Genomic DNA, 14,531 nt, shown 5'->3' with positions numbered 1-14,531 from the left:
AACTAATTAAAGAGTTACAGATCTGACATTTTGCATGGCAGTTGCTTTATAGGGGTACAATATGGAACTGTGAAGAAACGGCGTCGCAACCGCCGAAAACCGCCGAGAAAAGGCAAAAAAAATTAGGCGGGAAACGGCGGTTGCGCCGCCGTTTCTTCACAGTTCCATATTTTACCCCTATAAAGCAACTGCCATGCAAAATCTCAGACCTGTAACTCCTTTTTTAGTGGAGTTCCTTTGTTGACTTTTAGTTTTGGTTTCAAAAAGTGTCACTTTCGCCCCCCCCCCCCCTTTTAGTTTTAAAAATCTCAAGAAGGAAAATAAAAACAAACTAGGAAATGTATTTAAAGAACAGATAGAAATTTTTTGAGCCAAGCTACTTCCAGTAGCGACTTCAACGAATAAACAAAAAGGTAGCGTTTTAATATTTTTAATTAAAGCGTTTTCCATTCAACTTAACATTACAGGAATATGTATTCGTTATGAATGGCTGAAGTAAAAGATCTCAAAATTTCAAAGAATTTTAATTCCATTGGTCAATATAGGGCTTAAAGCTATTTTGAGGACTGAAAGGAAAATAAAACAGCCCAACCTATAAAGTATAGAAGTAACACCCAAATAACCTAATAGAACATAATCGCTCAAAGCCACATGAACAGAAATAGGTAAATAATAGCTATGATGAGATGATCACAGACTCAAGAAAAATCAATTTGTTTACCTTGACAACGTCGAGATAAAGATTTCTGTTCATTTCAGTAGCCAGGTTCATATTGAACATATCACTATCCTTCTCAATATCTTTAACCTAAAAACAACAATGTATAATAAAGATGATTGTAAAGTGTAATCCTAATAAAAGGTCTGCCATTTTCGGTATGAAAGTGCAAGAGTGTGTATGTGTTTATATTCTCTTTAGGTCCCTGAAGGGTTTTAAACTATTAATAAAAGGTCACGTCTACCCTCCCAAGATCAAATAAATCCTAAAAATCTCCAATCTAATTTTATTATCCCTAAAATTATGTGGCGAAGTCAATCTCACCTTCGGGAAGAAGTATTTGTTGTACATTTATGTTTTATTATCTCTGCTAAAAAATGAATGGGGAGACAACGACTAATTAAAAATAAAACAACTATAATGAGCTTATTTTCGCTGGATTTTAAACCTTTAGTTATATAAAAACAGATTGAATTTTATACAAATATTAAATAAGAAGAATGAAGGAAACTAAACATTACAGATAAACTCTTTATCACAACAATAAATATTCACCTTAATTTGATTCCATTGATTGCCATTCAGATTTTGAAAACTTGTATTAACAACATCATTCTTGTATGTACCTTAAGTAATATTTGATCATTAATAATTAACTAGGGTGACAACATCCTCCAGTGGCGAAGCACAAAACATTCGTGTGTGTACATTTATGAAAATAAAATACATGCATTCAATATTTTTTAAGTAATAAAAATTAAAAATGTCCTAATCAGTGAAGTTTCAACAAACTAATAAATTAAGTTATTAACTGTCTTCCCTGACATTTTTTTCTGTCCTAAAATAAGACGCTTTTAACTTAAAAATTATGCCCTATAATATTAACTAGGGTTGGGCCGGATATCCGGTGTGGCCGGATATCCGGTGTGGCCGGATATCCGGCCATTTTCAATATCCGGCCGGATACCGGATATTGAAACTATCCGGCCGGATATCCGGTTCTATAATTTTTAATACTTTACACCAAAAATCTCTGCTTTTAAAAATTTTAAATGGCTATAATTTTCTTATTATTGAAGCTAGAAGAACTTTTTTTCTGAACAAGTTTAACTTTATGTAAATTTGTATAAGATTTCTTAAGAAATTTTTTTTGCTACTGTAGTATCTAGTAATTTGGCCGGTTATCCGGTAATTTGGCCGGATAACCGGATATCCGGCCCAACCCTAATATTAACGTCCTAGAAATTGCTCTATACAAATAGATCTTGGGACCAAAACTAAGCTTACTTATGTCTAGCTTCATTCTCTTGGTGTTGATGATGTCCAGATCTGGCATGTTGATTGTCTTGTTGAACATGGAGGTCACCTCGTACGGTTCAGACTGACCTAAATTTAACGGAACGTGTTTAAGCTGGACTTTAACGAGTAGTAAAATATTACTAGATTTAAATCAGGAATAAGGTATATTAATATTAATCTAAGAAAATTTGGGTGGGAGGGTGGCAGTCAATAGAACAAAGATCAATTATCATATCCAAATTGTATACCTGCTTTTTACAATATAAAAAAATGTGTTTTAATTTAAATTTACGTACCTAAAGCCCTGTTGTAAACATCGTTTACATCAACACCAGAATCAGCACTGGATTCGCTGGATTTCCGCAGAGATTTCGTTGGCATCAAAGGTCTAAACAATAACAATTTTTATTCAAAATTTTAACATTCGTTAATAATTAAGTCTAGTAATAGAAAACTAGTCTTTGTTAGAAATAATGAAATAATATTTTCTTTTCGCACAGGAAAAATAGCTTTAAACCAAGGTGTAAAAACTCACCTGAATCCAGATTGATGTTCTCCAACTCTTGTCTTCTCTGCAATGTGTTGCTCCTCTTCCTGGTGAATGAAGTTGCATCTGAACAATTAAAGTTTGTGAGATTTCAAACAAAATACATAATTTTAAATTTTTTAACTCTTTGAATAATGAATCCTTTGGATAAATTCTGTAAAAGTTAAGATTATGTTTGATGTAATAAAGGTAAATCCCTGTACTAATAATCAGGGATCTAAAGGGATAAGACAATGAATGATAAATTGATGTACATCCCCAATGACTACCGTTCTGTAGGTAACAATTATTGTTTCAAACATTTTGACATTAATCTTTATGAACAAACTACCTAATCAAAATTTAAGTAAATGTTACTCCAAAACTAACCAATAAGAAAACTTAATAAAAAATTTTTAGGAGACTAGTGTAAAAATTATAACAGTCCAATGACCCCCTCTTGACTTATTAAACTAATAGACAGGTTGCATAAACATGGAAAGTACCTTGTGCCATAAGCACACCATCCCTTGATCCAATATTTCTGGCACAGCTTTGTCTTGTACTTGTTGTGGCGGATCATATCATGCTGAAAGTAATTTACGTATTTTATACAGCTTTCTGCGGATACTAAAATAAAAAACTTAACTGTTTTAAACCGGATTTAAACTTCTTTTTTAGCCCTTTCGATATTGGATATTTAAAATTTTTATTTAATATCTTACCCTTAATTTTGCTTTGCCATGAGCGAACTGGCACTGATTTCCATAAATGCATTCACCCTTCTCTCTAAAGTTGCGACAAAACTCTGTCTTAAACCTTAAAGACAAAAAATATGTAAAAGTGAATAAAAATAATCTCGAAATACTACCTATGGAAGTAATACAAAGGGGGGGGGGGGGCGGATGTGCCACTTTTTGAAACCAAAACTAAAAGTCAACAAAGGAACTCAACTAAAAAAAGAGTTACAGGTCTGAGATTTTGCATGGCAGTTGCTTTATAGGGGTACAATATGGAACTGTGAAGAAACGGCGGCGCAACCGCCAAAAACCGCCGTTTCCCGCCGAATTTTTCGGCGGTTGCGCCGCCGTTTCTTCACTGTTCCATATTGTAACCTTATAAAGCAACTGCCATGCAAAATCTCAGACCTGTAACTCTTTTTTTTATTTGAGTTCCTTTGACTTTTAGTTTTGGTTTCAAAATGTGGCACATCCGCCCCCCCCCCCTTATAATGATTAATAAATTGTGTCTATACCTGGGATTTGGGGATATAATCTGGCCAGGCTTTCCATCCTGTGAGATCATTTGACTTCCCTAAATTAAAATAACAATTTTAGACCAGCTAAACGACGGATTTTAAAATACATAAGTTTCTTGTGGTGGCAAAGTAATAAATTAGGAATAAACAAAGATTTTATTGAAAGCTTCGTTAATTAAACTTACATCTTTAGATTCATTATCAACTCCACTGGCGTAACTAGCTGTATCCATATGCTGAACCTAAAAAGTAACATAAGTTAACTGAACGGAAACCCCAAAATAAATATTAGAATAGGTATTTAAGTGGCTAAATAAACCGCACACTTTTCATAGAACTATTACATATTTATTAATATAAAGGGGATATTTCCTTAACACTAGTTTACACTTAATTTACCTTATAAAAATAAAATATATAAACCTGTAATAATTTTTGTGCCAGTCTAGTAGCACTGTCATGGTCCCATGTGTCAGGATTACTGTCCCACAATGGAGTCTCTTCGTTTGTACCCCAAATTTCCTGGGAATCACCGAGAGTGGACCATTGAGATTCGCCTAAAATTCAAATTCGCAAGAAAATTTTAAAATTTGGTTGGGTTCATACAGGTACTGCAAGACCTGATCATATAAATACAACTTAGTTAATAATAATAAAATGCAACCTTATTTTATACGTCGCCCCTAGTTTCTAGAAGAAGGTAAGGGAAATAGCTTAAAACCACTCTAAGATATCCACTTAAATTACATCAAATTAGGACCAGCAATTAACAAGATCTTTAGCTTCAGACAAAAAAAAACTAACTACCTTAATTACAGGTTAGTCGTGCGTTAGTTGACAGGGAAACTACTTGAACATATTTCTATTACCATTCGGCAACTACTTGTTAAACTAGTGTCTATAACGTATGGGGGGGGGGGGAGATTCTAATGGTAAAATGTTGTTTACTTGTCAGCAGCACGATGAGCCAAGCCCTCAAAATTTCTTTAAAAACCTTTAATCTATTAATAACGCTATGTGTAAAGCTTGATTTCATATGACTGATATTTAAAATTTAGGAAGTAAAAAATAACCTGTTTGTTGTTGTACTATAGGTAAACTAGAGGCATTTTCTGCGGGTGTTGTTGAATCTATTTATTTAAACTTACATCGGCTCTGATGGTCTGTTGGATACCGCCATCATTGCTGTTTGGTCGCATCGGCCTGGGCTGCTGGTGACCTGACCTCATGGATGTCATTACCATGTTGGCCATGGACACGACCACGTGTGGCGGTATGCCTGGCTGACCACCAGCCTAGATACAGAGTTAGTTAGACGCAGGGATCTGAAGGGATAAGACAAAAGTGCTTTGTTTCACAATATAGAATAATATATTTATATACAGGGCGTTTCAATATAAACTGCGTTTTCCAAATTTGGGAAACAACCATTAGGAGTACAAAAAAAATAATTATATGTCAATATTCTCTATAAAAATATGCATCGAAATTGTTACAGGTGTTTTTTAATATCTCTGAAAATAACGGCGCATTTTAAAGCATAAATATTTCAAAAGATGCGTATGAGGCTTTTTTCTGGTAGAATTTTGTGCCTTAAGGTTTGTTTTTAAAAATTTATTTACTTGAAAACAACATATTAACGAGGCCAATACAATTTTCTACCAATTACACTAAAAATTTCATTTAAAAGGGGGGAGGCGGATGTGCCACTTTTTGAAACCAAAACTAAAAGTCAACAAAGGAACTCAACTAAAAAAAAGAGTTACAGGTCTGAGATTTTGCATGGCAGTTGCTTTATAGGGGTACAATATGGAACTGTGAAGAAACGGCGGCGCAACCGCCGAAAACCGCCGTTTCCCGCCGAATTTTTTTTTTGCAATTTCTCGGCGGTTTTCGGCGGTTGCGTCGCCGTTTCTTCACTGTTTTATATTGTAACCCTATCAAAGCAACTGCCATGCAAAATCTCAGACCTGTAACTCTTTTTTTTTTTAGTTGAGTTCCTTTAACTTTTAGTTTTGGTTTCAAAAAGTGACACATCCGCCTCCCCTCTTTTTAAGAAATAACAAAAAAATGAAAAAACTAGGTACACTTACCCTCATTAGTTGAAACGAAGAGCCTGGCGGAAATGCAGAAGTTGACAAAGTAGCAGTTGCTATACCACCACTTCCCTGGATAAGCTGTCCACCGCTTGGCGTTAGGGTAATACCCTGCGGCCCATTGTTAGCTGTGAGAGTAATGCCTAGCTGCTGGGAGATCATTTGGTGAGTGGGGGGACCAGTTGACGAGGTGACCACAACATGTTGACCACCACTTGTCATCATAGCGTTAACATTGGTCATTTGGCTGTCATGGTGTAACAGGTTACTTTGTACTGAGGATGCTTGGCTGACAATCTGGCCGCCAAGTTCTGGTAAAGAAACAGGTATGCTTGAAATTTGAGATCCACCCTGAATAAATGCACCCGCCTGCATGCTGTATGCCAGGCCGGTGGTGTTTGTTGTCAACATTTGACTTCCATTGTCAGCGATAATTTGTATTGACTGGTTGCCAAGAAGTTGACCCGATTGTTGTTGCTGGTGACTTTGTTGCTGACCTGACGCAAGAAAACTACTATCATGTCCAATACTAATAATTTGGCCAGAATTTTGGGTTGACATTTGCATGGGCTGCTGTTGACTAAACTGCAGTTGACTGTTTGAGCTTGTAACAATTTGTTGGCTGTTCATACTATTATCCTGTTGAATCATATCATATGAGTTACTCTGTGAAAAAATTGGCAAGTTAGAATCATCTGATTGGCTTATAGTGTGGGAGGTGCTGAATCCCAGATCCATTTGGGAGCCCCCGCCTGAGCCTTGATCCATGCTAAATGAATCAAAGTCGTCAATGTCCAGTCCAGCATCCTTCATCAATGCACCTAAACAAAATAAAATATACCTAGTCCAGTAGATTTAGAGCAAACCTTAATTATTAAATAAGGAATTTTTTTACAACTTAATCATTTGATTTGTTCAAAAAATTCACTAGAAACAAAAATACATGTTTGTAAATAAACTTAAAAGACAAATCCTACCCCATCTTTTAGATTTGTTAAAGAACCACAAATTATCTAATATTTGAAGTTGAAGATATAAATAAGATAGAAGTCTTTTTTTTTAAATCCAGGTATCTAAAGGGATAATGACAATGGCCGATAAATTGATGTTCATCCCCAATGATTATTCACAACGTTACCCTTTCTTTAGATTAAAGTTAGTGGCTGAACACTCAACTTAGTTAACCAACCAATCAAAATTTACTTAGGTCCCCAAAGTTGTTTCGCCAATGAATAAGAAAACGTTATTATATAACTATGGGGACAAGTGTACTAAACAGCCTATTGTCCCCTCTCTCACTGATTTTAATCCCAAAAATGTTGTAAAATTTAAAAAAAATATTACCTAAATCGAAAGTTTTCTGAGCAGCTGTGGTTGTTGGTGGTGGCTGTGACGTTATCACTTGCGGCGGCGGAACCTCCTCAATATCTTTTTGCTGGCCACCTTGTTGAACAATAAACTGGCCGGGTTGAGCTGCTATTGGCACTAAAGTAGGCGTTGTTTGTAAGGGAGCATTGGGTCGTAACAACAACATAGGGCCACCACCACCCTGCTGTTGAATTATCATGGGAGTGCCAGCTGTCCCACCTCCAGACTGAGCCACCATTTGTCCCATTATAATTGGAGTGCCTCCAGGCTGGACACTACTGAGCACACCATTGGAATTAATAATTATGGAATGCTGAGTTTGACCGCAGATACATTTGTTACAGGCGCCTGGTTTTGTGTGGTAACCATCGAGTTTAAGGTACTGGTAAGTCTTGTCCTGTCCTGGGGGCTGATTCCGGACACACCAACCGTCTGAGAATTAACAGGTGACGTGCTTTGTGGAGGATGATATTTAGCTGCAGTGGTATTGGTAACTATTGCTTGCCCTACACCAGTATTAGGTTGTAGTTGAATTTGAAAAACCTGACCCCCACTATTAACTAAAGTGCCGCTAGAACTAAATTGCAGTGGTTGCATTCCAGAAATTACATTTCTAGGTACAAAAGAGGCGCCAGGTGGCAGGACAGTAGCTCCACCACCCGGCCCTGAAGGTGCAAGTATAACAGAGTTTTGGGGCAGGGATACAGACTGAGGGGATAACACAGAATGGGGAACACTTCCGCCACGTGGAGATTTTGGGGCACTCACGCTTCCAGGAGATTTTACAGAGTAGTGCTTGTTTAGAGGTGATGAAGGTGGTATACTACTGGCTGGGGATTGAGGTGGAAGCAAGTTGGCAGGAGATGGCTGGGGTGTCATGTTGCTGACTGGAGACGGCGGCGGCGGGAAGGCGGCTGGTGATTTCATAGGAAGATACGTCACCGGTGAAGGAGGCTGGGCAGGAGACGGCGTGGCAAACTGGTGGGTAGCGGGGGACGGCGGCACACTTGCAGGAGATTGCATTTGGTGCGGGGATTGAGGCACAGGAGCTGGTGACGCATGCATGCTTGGGTGGGGAGAACAGCCAGGTTGACTGCTGCTGGATCTATGCAAGGAGGGGAGGCCCATGGGTTGGTTAAGCATTGGGCCACCAGGCGAGGGAAGGCTGCTGTACATAGGCACATGGCGGGGCGTCACATCAGCACTCTCAAAAATATCTTCATTTAGAACATCAAGGTCTGATGTATCATGCCCTCCCTGTCCCAGAACTCCAGTGTCCAAATCCTAGGTGAAAAATATGTGTTCTTGCAAAGTGAAGATTATTATCACAAACTATTTAAGCAAGACTAAACTACCTATATAAAGTTATTAAAGCAGTATTATTATTCTAAAATATGTATTTAACATCATAAATACTTTTATGTCCCTAAATAACCCATTTAAAATACTTTACTGGCAATTAGTTTCAAATCTTTAAATCTAAGAAGGAATTCAGACTTGTATATTTCAAAAGATTAATAATATATTATTATAAAGATAATTGTCATAAGTAATTTGAATTATATACGTCATTAATTGACCGCAAACGTTTTAATTATAATACTGGGGGGAGGCGGATGTGCAACTTTTTGAAACCAAAACTAAAAGTCAAAGGAACTCAACTAAAAAAAGAGTTACAGGTCTGAGATTTTGCATGGCAGTTGCTTTATAGGGTTACAATATGGAACAGTGAAGAAACGGCGGCGCAACCGCCGAAAACCGCCGAGAAATTGCAAAAAAAAAATTGGCGGGAAACGGCGGTTTTCGGCGGTTGCGCCGCCGTTTCTTCACAGTTCCATATTGTACCCCTATAAAGCAACTGCCATGCAAAATCTCAGACCTGTAACTCTTTTTTTAGTTGAGTTCCTTTGATGACTTTTAGTTTTGGTTTCAAAAAGTGGCACATCCGCCTTCCCCCTTTTCTCACTGAAAACAAATATTCAGTTTTTCTTTTTGTATACTTAAAAAACATGACCTAAAAAATTGCTCATGTTCGTAAATTCCCACCCCTTATTAATTCCTATAATCCTTTAATTTGATTGACAGGTTAAGATATAACTTCATAATTTATCCATAATTTGTAATTAAATGCTTTAATAAAAAAAAATCAAACTTCAATAACTTTTTTGTCTTTAGAGATTTTTTTGTCAAATAAGAAGGAGTTTTTTTTCTTTTTACTATAACCTACGTTATTAAAGAAGATTCTTTTACTGCAAATGCATCACAGTCAAGAAATGTGAAAAAATGACAAATTGCAGTTTCTTAAAAATGCTTTTGTGAGGAGCTAAAAAGCATTTCACCTTTAAAACTCATTAAGATACTTTTCTTATACCTTATTCTAAATTAATATTAAAATTTTAAGATTTTTTTATACATAATAGAAGAGTTATTTTAATTAGTATTATAATAAGTATAGATGTATATTGTATACAGATAACTACCTGCCCCCCTTTTCCAAGAACCTTTTTGTCTGCTAGCAAATTATTTTTTCTGTTACTTGGCTGTGTTAATATTCCCGACAATATAGGTTGATTTTTAAAGACCCAATTGAAGGTCGGCACATAACAGTTATCTAACCCCTTCCCCCTCTAGTGTTTTACTCTGTAGTTTTGATTTACATTTTCATATTGAGATTTTTTACCTGGTTAGGGGTAGAAGGTGGTTTTGGGGTGTTGGCTCCACTCATTATTCCGCCATCCGTGGGGGGTCCTCCCATTTCTGGGGGCGGGCTGGTAGCCATGCTATTACGGGGACTGTTCCTGTATTCATTTGTGATTTTCAAACATTTTTATTTCATGAGAAATTTTGTGTAAATCATACCTATCTATAATTAAAGAAACGTCGCTTAATTTTTATCTCAAAGTGCCTTGTTTAATGTTTACTTCAAATACTCCCATACTATTGTGTATGAAATAAATTGAAAGCAAGGGAAGGGGGCGAATAATTTTTTTCTAATTCTTTAGGGCACTGAATCTATTTGCCCCGCAGGGGTTAGCAATAGGTATTTTTAAAACACAGAATTTGGTACATTTGAAGAAATCATAATTCACAGATTATTGTTGAATCATTAAATCAAATGTATGAAAACCCATTCCTGTCATGCTGATTAGGGGGAGGTCCAGTGGAATCTCTGGGACTGGTCGACGGCTGCTGGTCATGAGAACTGCTGCCAGACTGCCGTCCGCGGTCCTAGATAGGTAATTAACATTAATGATATGGTGAAATGCAGCCAAAACAGTGATCCTCACTCAATCAGTTAGCATGTCACTGTTCATAAGTATTATTTTAAAATTATTAATATGTTTGAACATAAGTTAAGGCTATTATCTTGGAAGATTTTTAAAAAGTTTAAGGGGGGGGGGGGGGTTTAATGCAACCATCTCGTAATCAGTGATTAAATTGAACTGAAATTTTTCATGGGTAATCCTTGGTAGGTCTATTTTCCCTAAATCGAACAAAAAGTTGGAAAAGTAACGGCTGGCGGCTCAGCCATTTACCCGCGTTTTGCCTATTTTCAGGGCAAATTCATCATTAATTACGTAGGAATCAACTTTTAAAAACATATTTTTTTGTTTAATTCATGTAAAATGATAGCAATAGCCATTTTTTAAGTTTCTAGTACCAACAGCAACCGGCTAGAACTTAAATAAGATTTTTGAGCCAAAAAAAAGTAATATGTGTTCTTTTTGTTCGAATTAGGGAAAATAGACCTACCAAGGATTATTCATGCAAAATTTAAGATCAAAATTCGAATTCTAAGTGTTATTCAATCATTGATTACGAGATGGTTGCATTAACCCACCCCCCCCCCCCCTCCTTTAATCCTAACATACCATAAAGAGTAAGTTTCCTTCTTCCTCTCTTCTTTTCAACTCCTTTAATTTGTTTGTCCATGAATTTTTACCCATAGTTCTAAGTTCTGAAATAAAATATTTTATGCTGATACTGTTGTTCCTGCCTAAATACACTTTACGACTTCCAACCATTTTTAAGATTTTTAAAGAAACCAAAAGTGTTCCCAATTTTCAGCCCATTAAGGGGAAAAGGGAAATGGGCATAAACCGGTTATAAAATATCTGAATCAATTAAGATATCATATGCCCAAGACCGCTAAAACGCTAAAACGGGACCATGGTCAGAAAAAAACACCCCAAAGGAAGTTCCGGGAATGCCTGATTTTAGCAAACCAAAGGGGGGGGGGGGGGGGTTAAATTTTGACATAATTTGGCTTAATGTGAATATTCTCATTACAAAATACCTTATTCTATCCTTCAACTTACTAAAAATATTACTTTAAGATAATAAGTATTTTAACATTGTGTAAAAAAATTTTAAATTCAGATTTTTTACCACTAGCACAACAAATTCACATTTTTTAAAAATTTTTTAATCCAACTCTTGTTTGGTCTTATTAAAGACTTATGTTTAAATTCAAGCCAGTCAGGTGCCTAACTCTGTACATCAGGCATGTAATGGGAATCCCCCTTCCCTTTCATCCTTTCAACCAGGAGGAAAAGTCATCCCCTCTCATGCGATGCTCCACCCTTTATTTTTGAATGAAATGTATTGCTCAAGTCTAACCGGCCAATAGAGGAAGAGGCTTCCACTTACCCCCTCCCCCGACCCTCTGCTTATTTGACCGGTTGTGTATAAAGAAATTCTATGGATTCTTGGATATCTTGAAACCGGTTTGTGACCATTTCCCTCTCCCCCTTTATGGCCCGAAAATGGGGAACACTTTTGCTTTCATGAAAAATCTTAAAAATGGTTTCAATAAGTGGGCTCATATTAACCCCTTAGCTGATGATAACGTGAACAGTCTTAAATAATTTATTTTAAAAATATTTTTTTATATTCATTTGGGGTTTATGGTTTTTAGTGTCGTTTTTTATGATTGTAATAAGTTTATTTGTATTCATGTGATATTAATGAAATTTTATTTAGAGACTACCAATTACTTTAACTAGCTATGTTTAAAATGTCATCGATCTACATTGAAAGGCCAACGAATTAACGACACTGAAAGACAATCAACATTTTTTATTTAATAGTATAAAAAAAAGACTTTTTTAAATGTAGTACCTACGGACAAAGTTTGCATAATTAAAGGGATTTAAACATAAAAATGGATCATGAAGCATAAAAGAACTGCGATTCTCATTTGTCTAAAGAATCTACACAAAAAATTTCAGACTCCTTTCTTTATTTTTAGTGGTTTATTTTTGCACGAAAAGTTAATGTAAATTTTGTTACAGGAAAAAAATAATTGATCCGAAATTTAAACCTACTAAATGAAAACTAGCATAAATCCTGCCCTGTGGGTCTGCCCCCAACCCCTTACCACTTACAAATAAATGAGGTCCATATTAGCAACCTAACTATACAACATGTTCTACCTTGTAAATATTTCAATGAATGAGGGATCTTTTATTTTTTCAGTACAGCTTTGCAACCGATAAATATAATGGATATAGAATAACGTTTTTCACTTCGTTTTTAAGTTTTTAACTCTTGTATTTTTATTTTAATATCTGCGGACAGCTGTCTATAATACGATGTGATAAATAACTATTCCAGTATGGCTTCCAAACCAATTTATATCCGCTGGATAAGAACCTGTTCTAAGCCATACTGAAAAAGTCATGTATAGCATTGTATTACAGACATTTCCCACGATTACTAAAATAAAAATCCTAAAGAATAATGTCAGTTTTTTTTAGCACAGGCCTTAGGCAGGGAGGAAGGGAGGGGACAATGGGCAATTAATTCAATTTTATAGTTGTGACACTGTAAGGTTGAAAAACCAGATAATTCCAGATAAAACGAGTATTTCTGATAGTGCAACTTTTATTGGAATTTTTTTCATTTTTTAATTAATTTTAATTTAAAATGCACCATCCCCCAAACGCTACTTTACTAAAAGCCTCTGATTATCAAGATAAAGAACTTGGTAGCAATTCATTTACTAAAGAATATTAGTTTTAGAATTTAGCGTAGAAAAATAGCATAAAACCATCTTCAGATTTTAATGATGAAAACGGTCTAAAAGGATTTTAGAACCTTTATGCATCTTCCCTAAAATGTAGAACTTAATCGGATCGGTAACCAAATTCTTAAGCTATATATGAACAAAGCTTACTACTTTTTATTGGATATTAGCGCAGATTACTATATGTGTATCAGCATATTATAAATGGACGTACGGATTCTATGGTTTCTAAATCGTAATAAATAATAAACAAGAATCAGTTAAAACAATTGTATTAAAAATTATTAAAATAACAACAAATTCTACTTAAATAATACATATATAAATATAAAACAATTGAATTAAAAATGATTTATGGGTATAGTCCCATTCATGGCAACGCCCCTTAAGTGGCGATTCGTCGTATTTTCAAAATTGCTTGGGGCTAGAAATAGGAGAAAAGCTACTGTGAAAATACAAAGAAACTCCCCTTAAGGGGTGTTGTCACGAAAGGGGCTACCCTGATTTAATTACAACAAAATAATAAATAAAAATAAAATCCATTAGATTAACTTTTTAAAATCTAAAAAATTTGTCAGTTTAAAATTTAAAGTGCTTGTATACGACGTACCTACACAGTTATATACACTAGGTATAAACAAATTAACTTGATTAAAAATGTTTATGAATAAAAAAGGTTGCAGAATAGAATGTCTCAAGGATATTTTTAGTTTTGTATTTAGATTTATGGTTCTAATTCTTAATTATATTTGGTCTAGTTACAAAAAATTTACTTTTTATTGATAAAGTCTTAATAAAACATATTTTGGAAAGTATCAGATAAAACAAATGGATATAATAAAATAAACTTATAAATGGCCCCCTTTTAAATAAAATTAAACAAGGATGACAACATCCATAAAAGCGAAGCTCTGAAATGGAAGGACAAACGAACATTAACACTTGTAGATTGTCAGAACTGAATTAGCAGAATATTAATGCATCAGTACAAACAATATTGTAAGTAAATTTGTTGCAAAACTGCATAAATAGATAATACTGTTTAAGGACATACTTAAATTTTTAGGACTTGTTTATAGACATGAAACATTTTTATGTTAATTCATTGATATATTATAAAGAATTAATTTTTAATTAGTTTTGATTGATAAAATCAAAACATGTAACTTTACTGTATACTAGCATACAATATTTATGACGCAAGACACTCTAAAAGCTGAGTATTTTACCCACAAAGG

At 35.1% G+C, this 14,531-nt stretch overlaps 2 protein-coding genes across 3 annotated transcripts; both read right to left on the bottom strand.

Moving 5' to 3' along the window:
* Positions 1-336: 336 nt before the first annotated feature.
* Positions 337-7,512, bottom strand: LOC145327141 (uncharacterized). Of its 2 annotated transcripts, XM_080170703.1 has the most exons (12): positions 7,242-7,512; positions 5,895-6,718; positions 4,950-5,096; positions 3,987-4,043; positions 3,799-3,857; positions 3,269-3,362; positions 3,050-3,132; positions 2,553-2,630; positions 2,314-2,405; positions 2,006-2,104; positions 1,274-1,344; positions 337-808 (listed from the first exon to the last, which is right to left on the bottom strand). In XM_080170703.1, exons 1-12 carry the CDS (start codon positions 7,510-7,512, stop codon positions 677-679), a joined length of 2,007 nt encoding a protein of 668 aa, XP_080026829.1. In that variant the 3' UTR covers positions 337-676. The 2 variants fall into 2 exon arrangements, with proteins under 2 accessions (XP_080026829.1, XP_080026830.1); XM_080170704.1 differs by lacking the exon at positions 3,987-4,043.
* Positions 7,513-7,568: 56 nt separating this feature from the next.
* LOC145327142 (uncharacterized) lies at positions 7,569-10,489 on the bottom strand. The gene is made up of 3 exons (XM_080170706.1): positions 10,393-10,489; positions 9,946-10,057; positions 7,569-8,549 (listed from the first exon to the last, which is right to left on the bottom strand). The coding sequence occupies exons 2-3, from the start codon at positions 10,042-10,044 to the stop codon at positions 7,569-7,571; spliced, it is 1,080 nt and encodes a 359-aa protein (XP_080026832.1). The 5' UTR covers positions 10,045-10,057; positions 10,393-10,489.
* Positions 10,490-14,531: the final 4,042 nt, after the last annotated feature.

The sequence above is a fragment of the Acartia tonsa genome, chromosome 8 (genome assembly GCF_053477335.1).
Source record: "Acartia tonsa isolate MP-2025a chromosome 8, ASM5347733v1, whole genome shotgun sequence".
Classification (NCBI taxonomy): domain Eukaryota; kingdom Metazoa; phylum Arthropoda; class Copepoda; order Calanoida; family Acartiidae; genus Acartia; species Acartia tonsa.
This window is presented reverse-complemented; position numbering and strand designations above follow the sequence as displayed.